The sequence below is a fragment of the Saccopteryx leptura genome, chromosome 2 (assembly GCF_036850995.1).
Source record: "Saccopteryx leptura isolate mSacLep1 chromosome 2, mSacLep1_pri_phased_curated, whole genome shotgun sequence".
Classification (NCBI taxonomy): domain Eukaryota; kingdom Metazoa; phylum Chordata; class Mammalia; order Chiroptera; family Emballonuridae; genus Saccopteryx; species Saccopteryx leptura.
The window spans coordinates 249,918,057-249,944,001 of NC_089504.1; the positions used below are offsets into that span (position 1 = coordinate 249,918,057).

A 25,945-nucleotide genomic window follows, 5' to 3' on the forward strand; every position below is an offset into this window, starting at 1 on the left:
TGAGCGGGGCACTGCGAGGTCCCCCAGCCCCTCCGGTGCAGACCCAGACTGCTTGCGCCTTCCCGCCACGCTAGCGTGCTAAAGCCGCCGCTGCCCCCTGCGCCCCTCCTGTCCGAGGCCAGGAGGAGTCTGCCCGCCGGCACGCAGACACGTAGGAAGGTACCCGGCCTCTGCTCCCTTGGGATGTCAGTTCCGCCCCAGCTCCTCGGTTGTCACAACCGAAACTGTCCCGGGACCACCCCACGTGTCCTTTGGGCAGCAGAGTCGACCCCACTGAGAACCATTGTCCTAGAACAAGCTGGGCTCAGAACTTGCCCTCTGTCACGTGGCCAGCATCGGGCCTTCCTCCAGCTCTCAGCTGGGACATGCTGCCTCCTTAGAAGCATTTCACGACCCAGCCCATTACCCTGCTTTCGTTCCCTCCAGTCCCTGACATGTCTCCCCAGCTTGTCTGTGGTCCCCACAAGCCCAGGGGGCAGGATCCCTCTGTCTCTCGTTCATCGCCATGCCCCCTGGTGCCCACAACAGTGCCTGGCCCCTGGTGGAGTGACTGTTAGAGGTCTCCGGGGTTGTCTGTCTTGATAGAAATGTCCTAAAATGGAATGGGATCATAGTTTGTACAACTCTGAAGGGACTAGAAATCATCGAATTGAACACTTTAAATGGATGAACTGTAGTATGTGAATTACATGTCAGTAAGGCTGTTGCCCCCCAAAAAGTAAGTTAATAGTTAAAAATTAGGAGGTTTCACGCATAAATATGGATGCCTTGCTGTTTAAAATATACACTAGGTCTCTGGCAACATTGGGGTTTCATTGGCCGCCTGTTACATGAGTGACCAGCTCCCTTCACCACCTGAACCCCACCTCCAGTGTGTGCACCTTTTTATACAGTCTTCACAGGTCACAGTCACACACTGCTGGACCTCCGACCTGCTGGGCAAACCTATGTGGCAGGAGCATCCCTGGGCCTTACAAAGGTCTGGCAGCTTCCACTTCTGTGCCTTTAAGATCTCCAAACCACCACGTAGGAACCCCAGCTACCTTGCTGCAAAGGTCCCTTGGTAAGGGACAGTCAGCAACTACATGGGGAGGAGTCCCCTTGCTCCAGTGCCCCAGCAGATTAAAGCCACACAAATAACCATGGGCAGGATGGGCAGAAAAGAAAAGTGCCCCACTGAGCCTCAAGCCAGATCGCAGAATCGTAAACAAGTCAAATAGTGGTTATTTTAAACCAGTAAGTTCTGGGGAGGTTTGCTAGCCAGCATCGGATAATGGGAACACATCTGCCTTCCCCCTATAGCCACTGTCTGCTGACAGCAGGTAGCAGCCGCTGTAGATGGGTACGCACTTTATAATTTACCTAAATCCTCCCCCCTTCCTGTCTTGTTTGTCTCAGAATAGAGAAATCACTCTCTCCATCTGCAGTGTCCAGTACAGTAGCCTCCAGCCACCTTTGACTGTTTGAACTTACATTAGTTCAAATTTAATAAAATGAAGAAATTCTGTCCCTCAGTCCCACCAGGCACATCTCAAGAGCTCAGCTGGCACTGGTGACTAGTGACTCCCTTATGGATTCCACCACTGCAAAAAGTTCTGTCGGAAAACCCTGCTGTACGCCAATGGGCAGTGGGCACAACTGAGTCCTTGTCCCACATCCACACCCTCCTTCTTCCAAACAGAATCCCTGTTCCACTCAGGTGTTTAGTAACTATTTGTTCTCACCATATCCTGCTCCCCACCAGTTACCCACATAGCTCAGAAGAAACCAATTTCACTTCACCTTCCATTCAGGGTCTGACTAGTCAAAACCCATGCTGGTCTTTCTTGCCTCTTAACAATGACCATCTAGGGTATGACATTCCCTTGGGACCTGTGAGAAGACAAGTGACATAAATTGGACCCATTAGGCTAAAGGGAAGGACTCATCCCAGGACTGCAGGAGAGATACCATTGTCCACACGGGGCACAAAGCCAGAAGCCTAGAGCCCTTCATCACTTCCTGCAGCTGTTTCCTGGCCGTGAGACAGACCGGTTTAGCATGTGCCACCTGGGTGCTTGGCACAGCGGAGGATCGGGGAGGAGCTAGATAATAAACTTAGGTTGTTTAAACCACTGTGTTGGATTTTCTGTTACTTGTAGTGAAAAGCCAGCTACTGTGTTTCTACCAAAAAGTAGGAAAGTAAAAGATGGAATGGGGAAGGCAACTGGGTTTTTTTTTTTCTTTTTCTTTTTTTCTCAAACCTGGGCTTTCTGCTCGGCCCCTGTAACCAAGGAGTCAGCAACCTCTGTATGAAGCCCCAGTGAACAGCTAAGCACTTAGTATGAGTGGACTCTCGCCACCTTGGTGGGTATACTTGTGCCTGGAAGTGATTGTATGAGTCCCTCCTGTGTACCCAACATCATCAAATAAATAAATGACCTCACTTGCACAGCAGGTATGCAAAGGATGGGCAACATTGCCTTACAAAGTACAGTTTTGGGGGTGGTCTGTCTCAGGAGCCCCTCTGAGAAGGAAGACCTCACTGCCCTGCCCAAATGCCTGAGGTGGGAACTGAAATTGGACATGCAGGCCTTGCTCTAAAATGCAGGCCCTTTCCTTGTCCGCCACCACCCTGTCCCCTGTGCCCTGCTCAGGGCAGAGTTTAGAGAGGGTGATGTTGTGAACTCAGAGGCCGCCTGAGACCGAGGATGTTTTGGGGGCTGTCAGACTTCTCTGCCATTTCACATCTGCGGCTCTCACCTCTTGCCATCCCATCTGCTGATTCAGTCTCCGCTTCCTCAAAGTGCTGGGGTGCAGGCCACCGTCTTGGACGGTACGCCCTCCCTACATCACCCACCCACCCGCCACTTTGAACACCACTCCCCACGCCGTGGGGAGCTCAGTGGCAGCACCCATGGCTTCTGCTTTTCCGGTTCCCAGTTCCCTGAAGAACTCAGGCCACGGCATACATCAACAGCAGCGGCATTACAGGCTCAGGCTGTGCCACTGAGCTGTTGCCTCTTCAGGAATGGAGACTTGTCCTAAGTTCTGTAGACTTCATGGAGCCCCTGTTGCTACACTCCTGCCTGGCTACAGATAATAAGCTAGGTAGAAGCAAAAATATATCTAAAGAATGAAGAGCCAGCCAAAGCAGTGGGACCTCATGTTCTTGAGCCCAGAGCACAGCCCCATGGACCTGCCTCCGTGGGAGCTAATTTGGCTCCGGGAGTGACTTGCAGTTTAGTTTCACAGAGGATGTGAGAGCGTGCGGCCAGGACGATGGCTTTGGACTTGGCCTTTTTTTTTTTAAAAGCTCCCATTGTGTTTGACCCTTGTGAGTAACCACCTCTCACTTCTTGAATTCTTTCCCTACTGTGTTTTAAGGACCCACAAAGACCTCTGAGAGAGTTGGGTGTCTGTCGACAGAGAGGGAGGTGGGGTTGGGGAGAGTAAGTGAAAGAAAGAGGACTTCTGCTTCCTCCTCTTTGAAGAAGTGAGGATGTTGACAGATGTAGGACTAAACCTCACCGTTCTCTTTCAAACCACCCACTTTGCTAACCGCTTACAAACATCTGAACCCATTTTGCGATCATGAAATGGTAACTGGTAGTTACAAGTGTATTTGATTTTTTTTTTTTTTTTTTTTTTTTTTTTTTTTTTTTTTTTTTTTTTTTTACATCGGGACTTACAGAGAAGCTCAGTGGAGGGGGGTACAAAGAATGAGAGCTGAAGTCCATGCATAATATAATTCGGTGTGTTATAACAAGGGCATCTTCAATCCACAGGGAGAAGACTGGAGGAGACAGTTCCCCTGGAGCAGGCATGTCCACAAACACCGAGAGAGGATATCAGCAGATATAAGATCTTAGGGGGGTGCTTTTCTAACCTAACGCAAAAGCCGTCAAGGAGAAGTTTATTGATTTAATTTAATTACATAAAGTCTTAACACTAGTTTCTATATGAAATAATTTCAGTTAACAGCAAACTAAATATATATATGTATGAAATAAAAAGGACAAAAGTTGACATCCTTATTGGTAAAGCATTTTTAGGAATCTTATGAAATGAATTCATTTCGTAAACATTGGATGTTTAGCCAGTGGTTTAACATCCAATAAGTATATTGTCAGTGAGTGTCCAGGTTGTTGAGGCCAGTTGTCCCTTGGTCCTCCTCCGCACCAGGATTTTTTTATTTATTTATTTTTTATTTATTTGGTTGATCAATGCTCCTGTGGTTCAGGTAGGACTGGCTGGTCAACCAGGCTAGGAGTCTTCACGTGACCTTGGCCTGTCCAATCGGCAGTAGTCAGCTATGGATTTACAGTGACTGGCTAAATGTGGGCACCCGAGCCAGTTTGGTCCATGACTTATTCTGGAGTGACCAGGCGAAAAACAATTTCTTTTCTGCTGGATTTTTCATCATAAAGACATCACAGGGCCCACCAGGCAAACCCTAGAGTTAACAACCCAGAGAAGGCAGAGATAAACAGAAATGCCTTGTTGCAAAGTAAGATTTTCTAGGTTTTGGATCTGATTGTGGATTAAAGTAACTTTTTTTTTCTTTTGCCCCATGGACATTTTATTTGTGCATTCATGGATTCTCTTTCTGATTAGGCAATGTGACTTTCTTTTTGGAACTGGAAAAGTCCCAATTTCTACAAGCAGTACACACATATACGTGCATGCACACACACACGTGCAGAGAAACGAAAAAAGATGAATGCCCTTCATGAAAAAACAAACAACTATTCAAAGGAGACCAGAAATTTAAAAATGCAAAGCTAGGGGACATATTTTGTCACTTGAACTAAAAAAAAAAACAAAAAAACCCCAATGTTGACAAAGTTCTGGGAAATGAGTGTGCTCTGAAGTGGTCAGTGAAAAGTGAACCGGTATAGCTTTTCAGCAGGGCAAAGAGTCCTTGTATCAAAACTACATTTGGCCACAGGTGGTGCAATTCCACTTCTAGGGATCTGAGCATGTGCACAGAGACTAGGCCAGAAAATGTCCATTAGGATGTTTCTGAAAGTAACAAAAAGACTGCACACAGCAAAGATGTACAATTAGAGAGCACAGATGACCTACACTAGGATACTCTGTAGCGAATCAAATGGTATTATAGAAGCAAGATTCTGGAGTGGAAAAGTATGTGTGATAGGATTAGATTTCTAAAACTGTGTAACAAATTACCACAACTCCAGTGACTTGTGCAACATCCGCAAATCAGCTCACAGGTCTGTAGGTCCCAAGTAGGCCTGCCTGGCTGACCTGGTTCTCTGCACTCAGAGTCTCACCGAGCTGAGACCTCCCCTGGGGTCCTTCCAGGCCCTGTGGTTGTGGGGCGTCTAGTTCTTTAAGGCTGGGAACTGAGGTGTCCATTCCCCACTGGCTGCCAGCTGGGAGCTGCCCTCAGCCCCTGGAACCTGTCAATGTCCCTTGCCACACAGCCCAGTCAGCAATGGAGAATCGCTCTAACATCAAATCTCCACTACGCATTCATTGATTGACTTTCCAACCTCAGAAAATGCCCGGTCCACCATTATCGGGCTGAGACTCGCCTGCATAATCTCCCTGTATTAAGTGCAACTCATTTGGGAATGTAATCACATCTGTAAACTCCCTTCCCAGCATCCCCTGGGTAGGTGTTTGACTGGATAACAGAGAAGGCCTCAAACAGGGAGCAGGATGTCCTGGGGGCCGGGGTAGAATTTTACCCACTGCAATTATTAAGTAAAAAAACAACAACAAAAACCAGCCAATTACAAAAAGAGAGAGAGAGAGAGAGAGAAAGAGAGAGAGAGAGAGAGAGAGAGAGAGAGAATGTTCCTATTTTTGTAACAACGACAAACAAAAAAGACAAAAATCAACAACAAAAAACACTGTGTCCATACAACTGTGCCAAAGAAATACGGTAAAATGCACACTGTGTTCTTCTGTCCCAGTTTTCGCGTCTGTAAGTCAGTGACAAAGTCCCACCTAGGATGGGTGACTGATCCTGCAGAACTGTGTAGAGCGTGTAGGCTGTTGCCAGTTGCATGGCGGGCACCCAGCAAACGCGACTATTTGTCAAGTGTGGGAAAACTTTAAACCAGAGTATCAATGATGCTTTTCTCCTGGGCCGTGGGATGCTGTGTAATTTTAAAATTCTGTTTTGCTCATCCGTAGGTGGATTAAACGTATATTTAGGTACACAATAAATGGATAATGTACAGGGGTAAATACGGGCTTCTGTCATGGAAGGGTTTTACTAGAGGCAGTGAAAACAGCCTCCCTTTTGCAAACCTTCCCTGTGCCAAGAATCGGGACCTGTGTCTCTTGTGTGATCAGAAATCTGGATGGAGCCTGCTGGCTGCTCCAGACGCGCTCAGTGCTGTCCCACTGGGAGGAGATGACATCCCTGGAGTGTGCGTTCCTGTGCTGAGAAGTTAAGAACCCTTCCGGACAGCAGTGGGCACCCAAGGCCAGAGGCTGGCCGTCCTGCCAAAACCTCAAAGTGTAAATCACCTAGTTCTGGGGAACTTCCTCATGCTCGTTAAGCCACCCGAGAAGGAACTAAGAACTAGCTATTTTCAGACCAAAAGGTTTTTCTTTTTTTTTTTTTATTTCTTTTGTATTGGGCCACTTTTAAGAGCTGTCTGTCAAAGCCAGGAAAAGGAAACAGAATCAGGACTTCTAAACCACAGTTCTGCATGTACCTCCTTTTTATGAGGAGACAGCATGTCCTACCCCCCCCCCCCCCACACACACACCCACACAGCATTTGCAGTTCTCATTGCTACAGGCAGCGATGATGGTGCAAAGACTGAAGAACAAGGGAGGACAGGGCCTCACACTGGAATGCCCTGAAGGCAAAAGAAAAGGTTGAAAAGGGTATCATCAGATGCTGATGTTTATCACAGAGCCATTCCTAAAGTCTGCCTGTTTTCAGCACCTCTCAGGTGAGGACCTGTCACTTTAACACAGGGCAGGTAATGCAGTCTGTGTTCTCCCTGGTGCTAGAAAATCATCTGAGCAAACACAGTGATCAAAAAGGGAAGGCAGGTTTTGCTTCAGGTGTATTTTACTACCCTGTAGGCTAAGATGCGTCTGGAAAATCTCAGCTGCCTACAACCCAACTCCTTCTGGTCCCCCCCACCATGATCTCAACATTATCCCCTAATAACACATTTGCCTTTGGACCTTTCATACTACCTACTTTGGGAGGATTAGGAGCCTCATCAAAACAAGCTCACTAATGATGATCCTGTTTAGAGCGGTTCTCACTTTACAAACGGGCCGACAGGAGCCAGGAATGGAGAGGGGAACGGGCCTCAGAAGACAGCTCCGTCACTTACAGGGAACAGGTGCATTTCAGAAAAGTGGGACGACTGAATCAGCCCAGCAAATCCTGTCTAGGCACGGACTGACATCCACTGCAGGCCAGGAATGCAGTCTCCCCAGGGTGCAAACTCAAACGATTTGTAATTTGGCAAACACCTCTGCAGTGTCCTCCTTTCTCTGGACTTTGCCCCTGGCAAGAGGAGGTTAGGCCACAGCCCAGTTGAGGGCGGGGAGGGGCTGACTGCTCTGTGACTTCAAAGCAGAGCAGAATAAGGTCAGTACAGGAGAAGGGACAGACCCTAGGACAAGGAGGGGAGGTAGGGGACAGTCCCAGAGAAGGCGATGACATACAGCCATATTGGAACTGGATCTCTTCAGTGGGTTTAATGAGCCTCCCCCTCCCAGAAAAAGATAGGTCCACATCCTGGTTCCTAGCACCTGTCATCTGTGAGGAACTATTATTTTATGCAGGTGGCCATGTGACCAGGTTAAGGGACTGGTTTAGATGGTAGTGATGGTCACGTGGCCCATACGATAAAGGCATAAGGGCTGTGTGACATTCAGAGGAGCCCAGAAAATGAAATGCACCCCTTTGGGCTCACTTCCTTCCTGCCACCTGGAATGTGGGTTGAGGAGTGGGGCTTCAGCAGCCACGCTGCACCTGGAGGCCACCTTGGGAACCGAGGCCCAACACCAGGAGGCTGGAGTAGAAAGAGAGAAGCCCTGGTGCCCAGTGACCTTGGAGCTAAGAAAGAAACTTCCAATTCCTTAAAGCCCCGGAGGCTGTAGGCGATAGCCAATCAGCAACGTCCTTCTTTGCCTCCGCCTTTTCTGTACAAATCTCTCGCCTCCGCTCCCACTGGCGGGGCCCTCCTAACAACCGCTGCAGTTCGGTGCTGCCCCCTGGAAATTGATTTTTGCTCAACCTTTACGTTTTTAATGTGCCTCAGTTTACCATTTAACACATCTGAAGGGGGCAGGGGCTTCTTAGTGCTGATAACTGGGGGAGTGATGGTGACTGGCACTCACCCCTCGTACTGAGGGTACCTACAGAGACTGGGACCCGCTGACCTCTGGGCCGCATGGGAGCAGCCCGCAGCCACTCCTCATCCTCGTGTGTGTGGTCACCATGGGAAGGGACCCAAAGTCACCGCTGGTGCTTGTCCACGAGAGCAGACCCACAGGCACGCCTGGTCCCCTAGGACCCCATGGGAGGGACCGAGGGGCTCCTGGTCCCGGTCGCACGTCCCTGCTCCCCATCGCCCAGCAGGCGCCCCCTCGCGGCCCCGCGCGCCCCGAGACCCCCGGCGCAGGAACCGGCGAGCGCGGGCGCGGCTTCGGGAGTGCGGGCGGGACTAACCGAGTCCCGCCATCCCCGCCCGGGTCCGCGTCCCGTCCCCGCCCCCGGGCTCGGGCCGGGTCGAGGCAGGACGGTCGATGGCCCGGCGGCGGCAGCATGCGGCTCCTGTTCCTGGCGGTGCTGCGGCCGCACACGGGAAACGCGGTCACGGCCCAGCGTGTCCGGTAGGTGCGGCGGCGCGCGGGACTCTCGGCGTGGCTCCCCCGCGATCCGCGCGCGCAAACGGTCGGCCGGTGGCGGGGGGGTCCTGTGGGGGGGCGCGGAGGGCTGGAGAGGGGCGCGGGGTGCAGTCCAGGGCTCAGCCCAGGTCCCCGGCCCCTTCTGGGCGCGGAGGTCCTAACGCGCCCCGGACCCGGCTCGGGACCGCCGGGACTCGCGCAGGGGCGGCTCGCGGGCACCCCACGCCGACCTTCGCGTGACTGCCCTGCCGGGGGGCTTTTGTTCACTGTGAGCGCCCTGGCTTTGGGGACACAGCGACGAAAACCCTAGTCGAGTCCTCCTGACGCTTACCTTTCCGCGGGGACAGAAGAGATAGACTAAAAACGCACGGACCCGTGCGGTGACATGTGTACAATACGACGGGGGCGAGGGCGCGCGTGCGCAGGTGCCGCTTCAGGCCGCGCGCCGGGGAGCCGGCCTGCCTAGGCGGCGGCGTGTGCGCAGAATCCCCAGGGTGACCAGGGACCTGGTCGGAGCGGGGCCGGGCGGGGGTGTCAGCAGGAACACAGACCTCCTTTGTCCTTGGGGTCTGCTCTGCACCAGTGTCCTGGGTGCTGCTGGCCCAAGTGACCCTCCCTCGTCCCGCGCTTGGGTCCTTCCCTGTCCTCATCGTCTCCATCTTCCTGGCTGGCTATCTTCTTCCTTGTATTTTATCCCTTTTAATTTAGTTTTTAAATTAAAAAAAATTATTTTTCAATTCTAGTTGACGTTCAGTTTTGTCCTATTAGTTTCGGGTGTAGGGCATCACGGTCAGTTGTCTGGTTGTCTCCTGCACACTTTTTTCTGCAATTATCTTGTTATCAGTTTCCTTGTTTTCTCTTCTCTCTGAAATGAGCACCCCCCCCCTGGGGGGGGGCACATGAAAGCTGGTACCTGAACCATGAGAGAAGCTCTCTCTTTCTCTCTCTCTCTTTTTCTTTAACAAACTGACTTGCTCTGTGAAATTTCTCAATTTACTTCCCCCTTGGGTGCCTGCTTCCTGGTCGTTAAAACGATCAGACGAGGCCATCCGCCCCCTTCTCGGCCCTTCTGCTCAGAACCCTTCCTCCTCCCGAGGATGCTGAGAGAGAGGGACCAGTACCGTTTCCTGAAGTTCTCAACTGGGTTTGTACAGTGAGGGTTTTTATGGTGCGAAATGCCCTTAAGCCCGATGCAGGGGCAGTGCCCTCACTTATGGGGCATCTTCAGCCAGGAGGAGCCGCTGTGCCCTCGACGCTCATGAGGCACATCCCAGTGGGTAGGGGGCACTGCAGGGCGGACCAGAATAAAAGAGGCGATTTCAGAATTTCAGAGAGTGCTGGTGACATTCGGACTAGGACCTCAGTGACAAAAAGGAAGCAGCCACTCAGAGATCTGGGGCGATGGACTAGAATGATTTCTGGAGACCCAAGTGCTAGAAGTGAGGTCAGAGAGAGAGAGAGAGAGAGAGAGAGATGGCAGGTCCAGCTGAACCTGTGTCCCTGGTAGGGATGGGTCAGGGGCGTGGGGGGGGGGCTGTAACAACCCCAGGAGCCTGTACCTGTGTCCCTGCTGCTCACCAGCCTCAAGCAGAAGTTTGCAGGGCTGGGCGTCAGTGTGGGGTTCAGCCAGGGACTTCTAATTCCCCGAGGCTGCACACACTTCTCGAGGAACCTACGATCCTGACCATCCTCCGTGAACCATGAAGCAGGCAAACTGGTCCAAGTCATTTCCAAAGAGTGAAGATCACAATTAAAAGCAGCTCTGGCGAGTTTCAAAATAGGGTCAGAAACCAGGAGAACGAAGCTCACTCCCCATGTGGTGGAGAAATGCAGCACACAAGTCGTGGATGTAAAATATATACAATATATATATAAATATATATAAGTATAAATATAAATATATATATATAAATATATATATATATATATATATATATATATATATATTCCCCCCCACAGAGTTGCTTTAGTGATTAGGTGACCGGGGTATCCATGGATTCAAACGGGTTTTCCTGTTGTGCTAAAATAGGGCAGGTCCTCGGAAACCGTGAGAGAATCTCCTAACAGGTGACTGCCCAAGGGTAAACAGAGGCTGTAAAGTCTAGAGCAGCAAGTTTCAACAGGAGAGGTGTGTAAAACCTGCAGCACTTGACTATTTAGCCAGGGGCACTGACCTCTTTTCCCTTAGATTCTCAAATTAAAAAAAAAAAAAAATTTTAATGACAATACCCAACATAACAATAGCCGTCTGGCGTGAATGCATCAAAATGATACCAATTATTTTTATTTTTTTGGCCAGGTTGACAAAAAATACATTTTTGGGGGTGTGCCACATACTTTTAGGAATTAGTTGATGTGTGTCATGAGATGACACAGCTTGGAAATGGCTGGTCCAGAGGAACAGGGCCCGTGGGTGGTGAGGGGGACTGCGCTGAATGGGGCAGGGACCCTCTGTCCACAAACCCCAAGATCTTTCCTTTCCGGCTGTTTCCTGGAAAGATTTTTTTTTCTCTGTTCTAAACCAAACTGTCAGACACTCTCTGGACTCCGGGTTCCCAGGCTCTTGTCTGCAGAGCTCCCCACAGGCACATGGTGGGATGTAGCAGAGGTTTCTGCCGCCCACGTCCATCGGGAGTTCTGGGGGCCTGTGCAACCCACAGATGTGCGCGCTGGCCACAGGATGAACTTGGGTGCCACGTCGCTGAGAGCTGAACTCTGTGTTGTGGGTGGTGACGGCCAGTTCTCATTGTCCACCTGGGACACGGTGTGCACAAGTGTTTTTATTTAATGGGAAACACTTCGGATAAAGTTAGCAAACAGAAGCCCAGGTGGCAATGAAGTGGGTGGGAGGGCGGGGGAGGCAGGAGGCAGACCCGGTCTGCGCCCAGGGTGCCCCACCCTCCCTGCTGTCGTGGCTCGGACACTTTGGGGGTTGCCAACATTTGGGGGGGAAAAGCCTGCCGGAATGGTTTTTCAGTTTTCCCTGGAGCACTCTGGGAAAATCCATTCCCCTTCCCTGAGCAATAGTTTTTGGAAGTCACCTTTTGTTTTTGTTCAGAAAGTCTTTATGATTGAGCATCTCCAGTGGGTGCAGGGATGCCCAGGGATGGGGGGGGGTGGTTAACACCACCCTCCCAGAGCACAAAGCTGCTCAGCGTTGGCACCTAAAGAAGCTGTCCCAGTGGTATTAGCCCCTCCGTAACGTTCTTTCCCATGTGCCCTCTGCCTAAATCCCTGAGTGTCCCCGTCGCTGCTCAGAGTGCCATGCACCTATCCCCAGTCTTGGGGGTGGACCTGTCAGCTCCTGCCAATCAGAACAGCCCACCCGTCTGCACAGACCCCCCACCCCCACCCCTCAACCAGCATTTGTCTCCACGGGAGACAAGCGTGGACATACAGTCACAGGTTCTTTGGACATCACTGAGCCAGCCTGGGGGGGGGGGGTAGGAGCTGCAGCCAGGACCTGTGATGGCTTTCCAAAGAGCTTGCCGCAACAGGCGGATTTTATATAAACTAGCTGTAAGTGCTCTAAGTGGCGTGTCTATCATGGTATGGGAGACTTTCAGCCGCAAGTACCTGAAAAAAACCCAACTCAAATGGAAGGAATGTAATGGGGTGTGCTATTAAAAGTCTGTGGGTGGGCCCTGGTTGGTTGGCTCAGCGGTAGAGTGTCGGTCTGGTGTGTGGAAGTCCCTGGTTCGATTCCCGGCCAGGGCACACAGGAGAAGCGCCCATCTGCTTCTCCACCCTTCCCCCTCTCCTTTTTCTCTGTCTCTCTCTTCTCCTGCAGCCAGGGCTCCATTGGAGCAGGGTTTGCCTCGGGCGCTGAGGATGGCTCCACGGCCTCCGCCTCAGGTGCTAGAATGGCTCTGATTGCAGCGGAGCAACACCCCAGATGGGCAGAGCATCACCCCCTAGTGGGCATGCCGGGTGGATCCCGGTTGGGCGCATGCAGGAGTCTGTCTCTCTGCCTCTCTGCTTCTCATTTCAGAAAAAGACAAAAAAAAAAAGAAAAAAAAAAGAAAAAAAGTCTGTGTGTGGGCAGGCTTCCGGCTTGCATGGCAGCTGAGATGGTACTGGCAGCAGTTAGTCTCCAGCTAGTTCTTGGGTCCCCATCCCATCCTGGCTGGCAGTTCCCTGCCAGGACCTCCCCACCCTGCATGCGTCCGAGGTCAGGCCCAGCGAGGAAGAGGGAGTCTGAGCCTCTAGGAGAGCAACCCCAGGTCCCAGAGTTGCATGGGAGGCAGGCTGAGGGGTGGGGGTGGGGGTGGGAGTGCAGACGGGTGGGCTGTTCTGATTGGCAGGAGCTGACAGGTCCAACCCCGGGTCTGGGGATAGGTGCATGGCACTCTGAGCAGCGACGGGGACACTCAGGGATTTAGGCAGAGGGCACATGGGAAAGAACGTTACGGAGGGGCTAATACCACTGGGACAGCTGGGCTAATTCTTAACAAAGCCAAGGCAAAATGTAGACCAGAGGAACCGTGGAAGATTGAAGGGGTTATCAGTGTTGTTGACACTGAAGGGGTTTCATCTCACGGGAACCTCATCCCTTTACTGTGACTTTTTCCTCAATCCAAGCCAGCTTGCTTCGGTCCAAGAGCGCTATGACTCACTTGCCTCATTTCCACCCGATCTCTCCAACTTGACACATTCTGCACACCACTCCCCATAATCAGTTAAGCCCTCAGGACATGTAGGGACTGGTCAGCCTCAAACTGTCTTAAAGAGCAAATCCTGGGTCTGTTGATCCAGTGAACAGGGTTTCACTTCAACTAGAGACAACAGGCTGACCTCAGCTATGTTCCAACACCAGACCCATAAAGCTGGAACGACCCTGCCCTCCACACCCTCACAAAACCAGCCGAGGGAACGCCACTCCACGGCTGACTGTGAGACCTGATGCCATGATGAACTACTTCCAACCCTGGCCTCAAACCAGTCAGCCGAGCACAGGACCCCAACACCCTTAGTCACCGTGACAGATGACTTCCTCCCTATAGAACCTGTCCCTGAGAGGGACCAGGCAGCCAGGTCTCAGCATGTTAGATGACCCGTGTCTCTGGGCTTGGCTCCATTCCCTTAAATAAACTTTTACTGTCTGGGCTGCGAACTCCTGTTCGTGTTTTATTGGGCTTTGATGTGCGTGTTCAAATGAACCCATTTAGTCAGTAACAGGAACAAGGGATACTGTTGGCAGGCGAGAATGAATATTGGGAAGTTTCCCATAGACATCAAAGGACTTGGTGTCTTCTGGTAAATTTGCAGAACAGCGACAGAGAAATGTGTCTGCAGGGGGCTGAGCGTCTAGAGTTGAACGGGCCCTAAGCGAGCCCCCCACCCTCCGTACAGTATGAACATCCTGTGAGCACACATGCCATTTAAAATGTCCCCAGTCACCACGTGAAACAAAGCATAGAGAAACAGATACTGTTCATTTAGGTAATATATTCCCTTTACCTCAGTACTTCCAGATAGTTTTGGATGTCATCAGGATAAAAAAAATCGTTAATGTGGTGTGTGTGCGTTTTACACATGGCTTGCACCCATGCAGACCAGTTGCATTTCAAGGGCTCCATTGGCACCGTTTACCTTATTGGGCAACGTGGGATTCCCCCCACCCCACCCCCACAGGTGGGACCTTTCTCTCCAGTTGGTTTCGGGCTCATCTGGTCCACAGATTTTTTTTGTTTTGTTTTGTTTCTTTGTATTTTTCTGAAGTGAGAAGCAGGGAGGCAGAGACAGACTCCTGCATGCGACCAACCAGGATCCACCTGGCATGCCCACAGGGGGTGATGCTCTGCCCATCTGGGGCGTTGCTCTTTTGCAACAAGAGCCATTCTAGCACCTGAGGTGGAGGCCATGGAGCCATCCTCAGCACTCGGGTTAACTTTGCTCCAGTGGAGCCTTGGCTGTGGGAGGAGAAGAGAGAGACAGAGAGAAAGGAGAGGGGGAAGGGGGAAGAAGCAAATAGTGCCTCTCCTGTGTGCCCTGGCCGGGAATCAAACCTGGGACTTCCACACACTGGGCTGATGCTCTACTGCTGAGCCAACCAGCCAGGGCCTGAGTTTCACCTCGCCCTCTCCAATTCATTCACCCTGTCAGTCCGAGCTCTGCCGGCATTTGAGTTTGAGACACACCCCGTTCTAGTCCCTTGGCCTGTTTGGTCCATGATCCTTTTGCCTTCTTTAAAAAAAGATAGTGATTTCATTGCAATCTTCTCTCATGCAGGAATGTCTTTAGAACGCTGATTAAAAAGTAAATGGAAAATAAAAAAAGTAGACAAAAGCACGTTCCCAGAGACGCTCTCCAATGCATCATCGTCCCCTCACTCCATCCCCAGATGGGCCTGAGGGTCCATGTTCTCTGTCCTCTCTAGTCTGCCCACCCAGGCAGGGCTCGGGGCTGGTGCGGGCGTCCCCGCAGGATAACGATACCTGCGTTCTTTCATGTATCAGCAAATTATTGAAATGTTGTCCAGAGGACGATGTCTTACTGTCCGACACAGCCAGTGTCCCCACTCCAAAGGGGACAGTGAGCACAGCCCCGTAACCCCCCCTCCTGTTGGGCTGTCGGCGACGACGTTGCCAGCCTGCTGGTCGGTGCCAAACCCCAAGAGGCGGCCCTCCCAGAGTGGGACGACCATCAGGAATACTGGATTCCTGTGTCCTGTCAGAATCAGGCAGGGGTCTTAGTGAGAAGTAAGGTGCCTAAAGACAAACTTAGGAAAGGGTGTCACCCATCAGGAAGGGACAGGAAGAAAAAGTTAGAATCGGGGCAGCAAAGAAGGAGTCTTCTGGTAAAGCAGGTTCCGCTGACCATGGCCACCGGGCACCTGTCCTCGAGGCTGCGGACACTCCCTGAATTAGCCCACGTCCTGCTGGCTTTGGCCTTTGCCACAGTGAGGCATCTGAGGCTGGTGGTGGCGAGTGGCTGTTGTCCTTGTCCATGAGCCTCATCCTGCAGCTCAGGTGGGTGGCCTCTATGCCACGATCCAGATGTTAACCTCTTTCTAAATCGTCTTTTTGATTTGAAGTCGTAACCACGGCCGTGACCTGTGACGCATGAACGTCTCCACACACCTCTTCCTTTCTCTGTTTTCCATGTAGGGACCATCTGGAAGCCGCCGGTCACGTGTGCCTTCTGAAAGATGCCTTTGACTTTGACGGCCCGTCGGAAGTCGCTGGGCTCATCCGGGCCGAGGCCCTGGAGGCAGCACTGGCCCTCCACCTGTACAGGGCGGGCCGGCTCTTGCAAGGTAACTTGCTTCCTCCTGGGGACCCTGACAACCAGGGGCACCCACGCTGTCCCGAAAACGTGTGTGAAAACAGCTCGTCCTGTTCAGCCGGTTCCCGGCGGGAAGGGGACTTGGCCCCCTTTCTGGGTGCTTTCTCTTCCCGAGCAATTTCCTAGAACGCTCTCCCTGTGCTCGCTGAGACCGGGTCCCCATGCAAGCTGCTCTTCCTGCCTGAGGAGAATTCTCCCGGGCCTTTTTGGGGTGTGTCTTTCTTAGCTCAAAGGATCATTTGCAGAGGTGAAAAATAGGCTCTTTGGTGGAAATATAGAATGGGCACCTGTGAAAGAATTCATTCGACTGACTGACGCAGGCGGGGACTTCGAAGCCGCGAAAGCCGGGTTTAAGAGTGTTAGATGGGCTGGAAGTTTAAAGGACGATCTCATAAAGAGTATTAGGGTTGGGTTGCTACATGAGCTACAGAACTGATTTGTGCCCAGTGGGGTGACAACCTGTAAGCTCCAGGCTCTCTCTTCTACTGGGGTGTAAGGGTTCTCCCAGGAAACCTGAAAAGATATAGTCAGACACGCAAGAGATTTAATCTAGGGATGGGGTCCATGTGGCACACGGGTCATGATGTCCCATGATGTGCCTTCTGCAAGCTGCAGACTTCGGAGAGCCGGTTGGACCAGCTCATTCCGAGTGAAAGCCTGAGAACCAGGGGCTGACCGTCTAAGCCCTGGTCTGAGAAACAGGACTACCGACAGCCACTGTCCAAGGACAGAGGCCACGAACGTCCCAGCGAAGCGGGGAGACTGAATCAGCCCTTCTTCCTCCACCACTTGTGTGGTCAGCCCTCCGTGGGTTTCATGATGCCCACCCACACAGGTGAGGGGGTCAGTCTGCCGATGCAAACGCCAGCTTCTCCCAGAGACGCCTCCGCAGAGGCACCGGGAGTGTCTTACCAGCTCTCTGGGTGTCCCTGAGCCCGGTCTGGTGACACATTAACACTGACCATCAGAACTGCACAGAAACGGTCGGCAAACCAACCTGACACAAAACGTGTTTGAGGCAACATCGCAGAGCGTGAGGCCTTGGTTTCCCATAGAGATATCAAACAGCAGGAACTGCTCTTAGAAAATGAACTCCCTCTCTCTCGCATTTTCACCAAAACAGACTTTTCCTGCTAATTTCCTTAGCCTCCCTTAGGAGCCTTTTTTTTAGAGGAAGGCTGAAATGGATCTCCTGGGCTAAAATCAAGACATGGGAGGGGCTGGCGGCATCTCGTGGGAGAGGTTCCTGCGGTGAAACCCTTTCCTGACCGTTCACAGCTGGGGAGGCGCCCACAGTACCTGGGATGGAGCCCTTCCTCACATTGCTGCGTGCTGACCTCCTCGTCCCCTCTCTCTCTCTGCACATCTGAGGACCCCGTGATCACACGGGGCCATCTTTACCCAGTCTCCTCCACTGTAAAGTTAGCTGATTAGCAACCTCAGTTCCACCTGCCTCAGTTTCCCTTTCCCCTGTTAACATAGTCATAGCTTCTGAGGATTCGGATACGGACGTCCTTGGGGGCCACGGTTCTATCTGCTAGAGACTCTGCTCTGGTCCCCAAAGATGCATGTTTGTTCCACATGCCAAGAACCATTCACGTTCTCTCAGCACCCCCGCCGTCGAACCCTCACTGTGGGGCGGGAATTGTCTGTACTGGGCTATTCTCCGCATGGATTGCTGGAAAGGTCCTGCACCTCCATAGTAAGAAAGACCGACAGTATGCAATATTATAGAGCAAGCACTCCATTTCTCTCTTGTCCCAGATCGGTGGTCCTCCAGGGCCCTTCTCCAGAGGCACGGACAGGCAGTGTCTGTGTGTGTGTCTGTGTCCTTGCACAGACATTGTGTGCATCTAGAAATGTAGGTTTATCCTGTTTGCACACACACTGTGTTGACCCCCAGGCCCTTGATTTCTTTCACGGGAGAGTAGATTTTGTCAGTCTTTGCCTATGAGTGTTAATATGTATATGTGGGTGCGTGTGCACACAAACACACACACACGCCTCGTTAACAGTATCCGAGTTGTTGCTTGTCTTCTACTATTTCTGGCGGCCTTGCGGTGCCCGTGCGTGTCACTGTTGGGCGTCGTAGCTGGACACTGAGTTCTTAGCTGTGAAATTCCAAGGTGAGAGCCACCACACCAGAGAAAGAAGATACAACCTGCGAAGTTGCAGAGGGACAAAAACAACTCGGGGGCTGATGGGAGGGGGGACAAGGCTCTCTCCACTTAAATACTGAAACTCTGGAGATGTGGCCCCTTGGAGGCAGCCCAGCAGGACCACCATGGGACCCGGTCTGTCGACGGCCTTGCAGGCCAGCGTCTGCTTTGAAATTTTCAGCTGAGCTTTGGAAGTCTTGGAGGGAGTCTCTTGACAAACTCCGCTCCCCCTGCCCGTTTCACGTGACCCGTGCAGGGTATGTGGCATCTGCGCCTGCAGCAGCGGGACTCCCTCAGCAGCAGTCTTTTCCTGCCGTTAACCCTGATCGTCCCAGCCTGACCAGGTGGTAGCGCAGTGGATAGAGCGTTGGCCTGGGATGCAGAGGACCCAGGTTCGAAACCCCAAGGTTGCTGGCTTGAGCAAGGGGACACTCGCTCTGCTGTACCCCTCCCATCAAGGCACATATGAGAAAGCAATCAATGAACAACTAAGGAGCCACAATGAAGAACTGATGCTTATATATCTCCCTTCCTGTCTGTCTGTCCCTATCTGTCCCTCTCTCTGTCTCTCTCACAAAACAAACAAACAAACAAACAAAAAACCCCTACGGTCCCCGGTTGACTTGTTTCCTAGGTGTGATAAGTGTGGCTGGCCAGGTGGCAGGGAGCCACATTGTGCCCAAGTTCCAATGTGGAGCAAATTGATTTCACACGGCCAGCATCTCCCGTGAGCAGTCCCCATGTTGTGTTTCTCCCGGTCATACCTATCTCAGCCTTCAGGGGAGGCGGGCAAAACTGAACTCGCAACACATCCCAGTCCCCATGTCCCGGGAATGTGGGCTTCCCAGGTCCTTGCTTTGGGATGGACTGGTGAAGGCTGTTTTCTTGGGCCACCCCCTCCTGTGTTAACTGTCTGACTTTTGCAGGTCACGGGATCCCTTTTGGCATCATCTTCGGTGGAACTGATTTAAATGAAGACATTAGCCAGGGAGAAAAGAAACAAGTGATGGGGAAAGTCCTGGAAGAAGCCAGGTAGGACCTGAGAGTTTCAAGGTGTTCAACCTTTCACCCTTTTGGGGGGAATTTGTAAGAACACAAAGACCGGGGAAGCAGGTAGTTTGGGAGTATTGCCTCTTACCATACAGAGTCAAACTTTTTCTTTCTTTCTCCTCATTTTAATTTCACTTGGCACATTTAAAAAAAAATTTGTTTTGCCCTGACTAGTACTTGTCAACAAGTTAACTGCAGCCGAATAATTCTTCAGCCACAGTTCCCCTGAACAGACATTCTTGGGGCATTCTGCAAGGCTGGAGAGACAGGGCTCTGGCTCTTTAAGACACAAGAGCACCTATAAACCCTAACTTGACTGGCACACAGGTTAGGGGCAACTCTGCATCAGGTTTGCCCAAATACAATGTTTCTTCTTCTTCTTCTTTTCCAAGTAAGAGGAGTAAAGATAGAGAGACAGACTTCCACATGCAACCTGATTGGTATCCACCAAGCATCCCCCATCTGGGGCCGATGCTCTGGCCATCTGAGGGCATGCTCACAACCAAGCTATTTTTAGCACCTGAGGTGGAGGCTCCACAGAGCCATCCTCAGCAGCCAGGGCTGATGTGCTCAAATCAATCAAGCCATGGCTGTGGGAGGAGGAGGAGAGAGAGAGAGAGACAGAGAAAGAGAGAGAGAAGGGGCAGGGGTGGAGAAGCAGATGATCACCTTCCCTGTGTGCCCTGACTGGGAATTGAACCCAGGATATCTATGTGCCAGGCTGATGCTCTACCGCTAAGCCAACCAACCAGGGCCTCATTTTTGATGTGGTTCTCATCCCTACAGATGTCTGAACTATATAAAAACCATTAGTGAGATGGGCCACCAACTAGGTTTCTCAGTAGGGTCACTGTAGGCATTTGAGGCAGGACAGTTCATTGCTGGGGGCTGTCCCGCACATCCCTGACCCTGGACTCTACCTGCCAGGGGCTGCCAGCAATCTAACACACCTGCACACATTTATAGCCCCCGAGATGGGGGTGATTGTTGCCCTGAACACACATGTGGAGATATAACTTTTTTAAAATGGAGAGTACATCGTGTGTATGTGTGTGTGTGTCAAACAGAGGCATTAGCAACGTTGGGCTCACCTTGAAAGGTAATCTGTCACAGTAGGTTTTCCTGATGCTGTTGTTAAACCCTCAAAATATATGACCTTTGGCCTGACCTGTGGTGGCGCAGTGGATAAAGCGTCGACCTGGAAATGCTGAGGTTGCTGGTTCGAAACCCTGGGCTTGTCTGGTCAAGGCACATATGGGAGTTGATGCTTCCAGCTCCTCCCCTCCTTCTCTCTCTCTGTCTCTCCCTCTCTCTCTCTGTCTCTCCCTCTCCTCTAAAATGAATAAATAAAAAATTAAAAAAAAAAAAAAACCCAGTTCACAGTTGTACACCCATTAAAAAAAAATTGTTACTTTAAAAAAAAAAAAAAATATATATATATGACCTTTGGATCCATGCACTTTTGTAAGGTACTGTCTTTTAGAAGAAAAATAATTCTGCTTGGGAGCAACAATATCTGGCAAATTTATCTTACGTGATTATTGTTAGCATTATTCATTGCATTGTTGCTAAAACACACATTGATTCCTATATGGGGGGGTATCGATTGGGGTGAGTGGGCAGGGAAGTTGCAGGAATCATCGATTTCTCATCCGACACAACATGGCACACTTTTCATTCAAAAAGAGTACCCCAAATGTGTCTAGCTTTAGAATGAGTGTTTCACGTGTAATGAAATACTAGCAGAAAAAAATTTATTTATATTTTTCCCTGTAAGATATATTTTAAAACCTTTTTTTGTATTTTAAACTTTTTTTCCTATATAGTATTACTATTCAAACTCATTTTAGAATTTGTTTTTTGTCTTATTTGTATTATAATAAGTATTTGGGCCTGATCAGGCGGTGGTGCAGTAGATAGAGCATTGGACTGGGATGCGGAGGACCCAGGTTTGAGACCCTGAGGTCGTCAGCTTGAACGCAGGCTCATCTGGTTTGAGCAAGGCTCACCAGCTTGAGCCCAAGGTCACTGGCTTGAGCAAGGGGTCACTGGCTCTGCTGTAGCCCCCCAGTCAAGGCACATATGATAAATCAATCAATGAACAACTAAGGTGCTGCAACGAAAAACTGATGCTTCTCATCTCTCTTTCTTCTTGCCTGTCTGTCCCTATCTGTCCTTCTCTCTGTCTCTGTCACACACACACACACACACACACACACACACACACACACAAAATAATAATAATAATAATAATAATAATAATAATAATAATAAGTATTTGAGTATTTGATTGTTAGATTACAAGGAACAAAACCCTATAGGGAGCATTTAAAATTTGTGGATATTGTTCTGTGGGGGGTCATGAAGGGAGAACCTAATATGGCCAGGCAAGCGAGCAAAAGGTGGCTTGTATGAAGCACAGTGCCTGAGGGGTAGGGCCACAGAGAGGACATGTGTAGCACACGGCAGCCGTGTGACCTGCTGTTCTGCAGATCAGACAGATGCATCATGGGTCGTTTCTCATGGTTTGGAGATACCATGTCTTCAAAGACGGTTTTGACAAACAGTCACCTGTCAGAGCAAGCACGTGTTTTGATATGGAAATATTTTAGCCCAGGTGCAAGGGTTAGTTTGATATCTTTCATAAGAAATGTTGGATGTTCTGTATCTCCCTGGGTTCTTTAGGCTGGAAACAACCTCCCAGAATGTGGTGTGTGAGAGGGGAGTGAGGATCCCCTTGTGAGGACCACAGAGAGAACGCGGACCAGGCAAGGTTCTGGCTTCCCGCCTGCGTCTGGCTCTGTGGCGCTCTCCCGCTCCTCTGACCGGGCATGGGGCACTACGGCCAACAGGAAGTCCTGACCTCCATGTACATTTCTCTCTTGCACATGCTGTTCCAGCGTGGGAAAGGATGTGGTACCCAGGGACCTTGAGGGACAAAGGTGGACCACACCTTTGTTCCTCCTCTGTCACCATTTGGCCCGGGAGCCGTGTTCCAGCCATGCTAACTGAACCTGCCCTCACCATCTCCGTTCTCTCCGCATTCCCCTAGGTTTGCTGTTGCGTTCACAGAGTCCATGAAGGCCGCCGCCTGTCTGCAGTGGGTAGGTGTCTGGGTGCTTTCTGTTATGGCTCCGGTTGTGCTGGGGCGATGGGGGGAGATGCAGAATTGAAGGACAAGAGGGCGCCTGATGGGAACTGACCATGTCCCCGCCCACGCTGCCTGTCACAGCCAGCATCGGGGGTCATGTTCCCTGCGTGTCGGTGTTTTTTATTTTGTGTGGAGACTCTTAAATCCCCATGGATGTTTTTGTGTGGTTGTTGAACAGCCAGGACAGCACAGTCACTGATGCTTTTCACGTTTTTGTCTGTTTTCTTCTTATGAGCTCAGAAGGGGGGGTTGGCGGGCAGTAGATCAACGTGGCAGCAACATCCTGTGCATGGAGAACAGTCTCTTCGGGGGCAGGTGTGGTTCCCTAGTTGAGGATTTCATCTGAAAAGCTTTAGGAAGTTCGGGACTTTGGAACTGCACACATGAACCCATTGCTGGCCTTCCTATTTGTGACAACTCGGGGGGGGCAGGTGCCCTGAGCTGGTGATGAGCGTGAGAAGGCTCAGCAGAGCTGGGACCCGCAGAACGAGAGCCAAAGCTGCCCTGAGGGTTACCTCCTCCAACAGCCCCTAAGCAAGGAGGCTTCCCTCCCCAGTGGGGAGACAGGCGCTGGGTGAGTCAGTCCCCGCGTGCTGGCCCCGTGCGGGTCCCTTTGCCAGTGTGTCCGCTGTGCATGGCACTCATGCCCTCTCCGTTTGTACGCATTCTTTCTGGAGCATAATTTCACAAGTTGTGCCCATTCTTCATGGAATTTCTATCTGTGACACTGCTGCTTCGGGACGAGGACAGACAGACGGCAGGCTTCGGTGCAGCTGGCGGCAGCTGGCCATCCCGCTGCGAAGCCGGAGGTGCTGCTCCCGCACCCAAACGCCTCCCAGGCGCAGCGCTGGGGTTTGCCTTTCTTAGCACTGTGTAACGGCCTGTGAATTTGAGCATGAAAAATGGATATGTTCCCGGCACCTGGAGTTACCTGTTTGCCAACCTCCCTGCCTTCTTAGGGTCCTTGGCTACTGGTGGTCCTCAGCGTGGGGTCCCTGGGGCCCTTGCAGGGCCTTCACAAGGTCTCAGCTGTCCCCACACTGATGCTAAGACACGTCTTGCCTCTCTCACCATTCAGAAGAGCAGTGACAAGGACGACTGCTACATCCCTGGTGCTTCTGAAGTCCCCAGGGCAAAGGCTTGTCCCTAACAACCAGCCACCCACATGGAGCTAGCAAAAAAAATACACTTAAGAATCTCAACAATTACTAATTTCAAGAAACATTAACCTTTGATTACATCCCTAAAAACGCCCTGTGTGCGGAAACAGGAAGATGCAGCAAAAGGTTGCTGCGTTCCGGATGGATTGGGACGATTCCCTGCAGAACAGGCCTCACGGTGATGGTTGGTGTGGCGACGGTAGTAGCTACTTTTTAACATGACTTTTTTTTTAATCTGAAAGGATAACTGCCTGGCTGTGGCTATTCAGACGTGGGCGGGCGTTTGGCGGACAGTTTCTTTAAAAATGACTGAGCAGAGCCCATCACTTGGAGAAAAACAGCGGCAAGTCTCTGTTGCCCGTGGTAACATGTGAATTGCCGAGCAGAAATGAGAGCTTCTGGAAGATTGACAGCTTCCCCTCAAGAAGACTTTTCTAGTGAGAGAGCGTGTTAACAAATGTGATTTTTTGGTTGTTGTTGTTGCTTAGATGTTGTGTAATAAAATGTTCCGATATTTGGAACATCACCCAGGGAACCAGCACCTAAGACCGCCTAAGACCCAGCTTCCGGGACCAATGGAGCTAAAGACATTTGACTCTTACGTTACTGATCCGATACAATGTCCATGGAATGTTGCCAACCAGGGGAGCTCACCCAAGTTTGTTGCCCAGAGTTCCTCTTGGGGCCTCATTACCTGGGCTTGATTGATGGGGTAACCAACTGCCCACCTGGTGGGGCTCAGGGTCTGTCTGATAGGACTGGACCTAGAGTTGCCACCCACGATCACATGGTTGGTCCTCCAAGACGGCGGTTGTGGCTAGCCCCTCCTTGAACAAAGACGGGGCCTCCGGTATCACACAGGTCACTGCCCGGAAGCCACCGGCTTTCTGTCCAGACCCACCGGGACCTTGACACACCCACACTATCCGGAATCTTATGGAAATGTAAGCAATCTGTAAATGATGAGCTATTTCGCATTCTTTGCTACTGGATCTGTGAAATCCTGTGTGCATTCTACCCTGACGGCACCTCTTTGCTCAGACCAGCCTCCTGTCAGACGCTCCACACGCCCGGGAGGCATTGGCTGCCTTGCTGGACTGCACCTGTTCCAGGATTGCTGTGAGGCTAACGGCCACGCGCCAGGGCAGAGCTTGGTTTGCAAGCTCAGGGGGGGAGTGACATCCCTGTGAGAGAGCTTTGAAGACGTGATTTGGGAGGCTGCGTTCATGATCACCGATCCATCTCTGGCCAAATGTGTAAATATACGCTTGATTGAATTTCAAAAAAAAAAAAGAAAGAAAGGATGGCTTTATTTTTATCTCTTGAATTTGAAACGCCTCTGTTAGGCTCAGGTCTTTATTACATATAATTATTTTTTTTGAGTTGTTTATATCAGACTTAATTAGGTATCTCGCCTACTTCGTTAAGGGCGCAGTCCCAGCAGGCCCCTTGCCAGATCTGTGCACGGTATGGTTAATGCTTGTTATGCAAGTTCAGTCTTGGCCGTGTTTGGGGGTGTGCGATGCTATATAGACTGGATATGGCCTTCCTTGGTGCCCGATTTACTGCACGGGCCAGTCTATGACACAGACTTTGTGGAAAAATATAAGTCTGGATAGAATTTGGATTTCTTGTCCCTGGCCGGTTGGCTCAGCAGTAGAGCGTCAGCCCAGTGTATGGAAGTCCTGGGTTCAATTCCCGGCCAGGGCACACAGGAGAAGCACCCATCTGCTTCCTTTCCTTTCTCTTTGTCTCTTTCTTCCCCTTCCGCAGCCAAGGCTCCACTGGAGCAAAGCTGGCCCGGGTGCTCAGGATGGCTCCATGGCCTCTGCCTCAGGTGCTAGAATGACTCTGGTTGCAACAGAGCAACGGCCCAGATAAGCAGAGCATCGCCCCCTGGTGGGCATGCTCAGTGGATCCCGGTCACGCACATGCGGGAGTCTGTTTGCCTCTCCCCTACTTCTCACTTCGGAAAAATACAAAAAGAAAATAAAGAAAAAAGAATTCAGATTTCTTGCCAGAGTCGATGCAACAGACACAGAAGACACATTTGGGCACTTCTAGGTCTGGCCCAAATGTCTAATGCTTTCTCTGAATCCAGCACATGGAACTATTTCACCAGCAAATTGAGAATCGATTCCGTGCACAGGAAAGGCTCTATCCTCTGCAGAGGCGATTTAAAATGTTTCCATGGGATCCAAACCCCCCATGGGCCCATGAAAAAATGAACTGCACCGTCTACATGCTTTTCCTACTAAGAACCCCAAGGAGAGGGCCTTATCTACATTCAAATATTT

The 25,945-nt window shown here is 51.0% G+C and overlaps 1 protein-coding gene across 3 annotated transcripts in view; it reads left to right on the plus strand.

Annotated features, from left to right (window-relative positions):
• Window positions 1–7,923: 7,923 nt before the first annotated feature.
• GLT1D1 (glycosyltransferase 1 domain containing 1) overlaps window positions 7,924–25,945 on the plus strand; it is a 46,832-nt gene continuing 28,810 nt past the window's right edge. The window contains exons 1-4 of one of the 3 annotated variants that reach the window (XM_066371188.1): window positions 7,924–8,826; window positions 15,951–16,099; window positions 19,214–19,319; window positions 22,390–22,441. In XM_066371188.1, coding sequence (XP_066227285.1) covers window positions 8,432–8,826; window positions 15,951–16,099; window positions 19,214–19,319; window positions 22,390–22,441 — 702 coding nt within the window. In that variant the 5' untranslated portion in view covers window positions 7,924–8,431. The remainder of the gene's footprint in view (window positions 8,827–15,950; window positions 16,100–19,213; window positions 19,320–22,389; window positions 22,442–25,945) is intronic. The other 2 variants (XM_066371187.1, XM_066371186.1) reach the window with 2 other exon arrangements.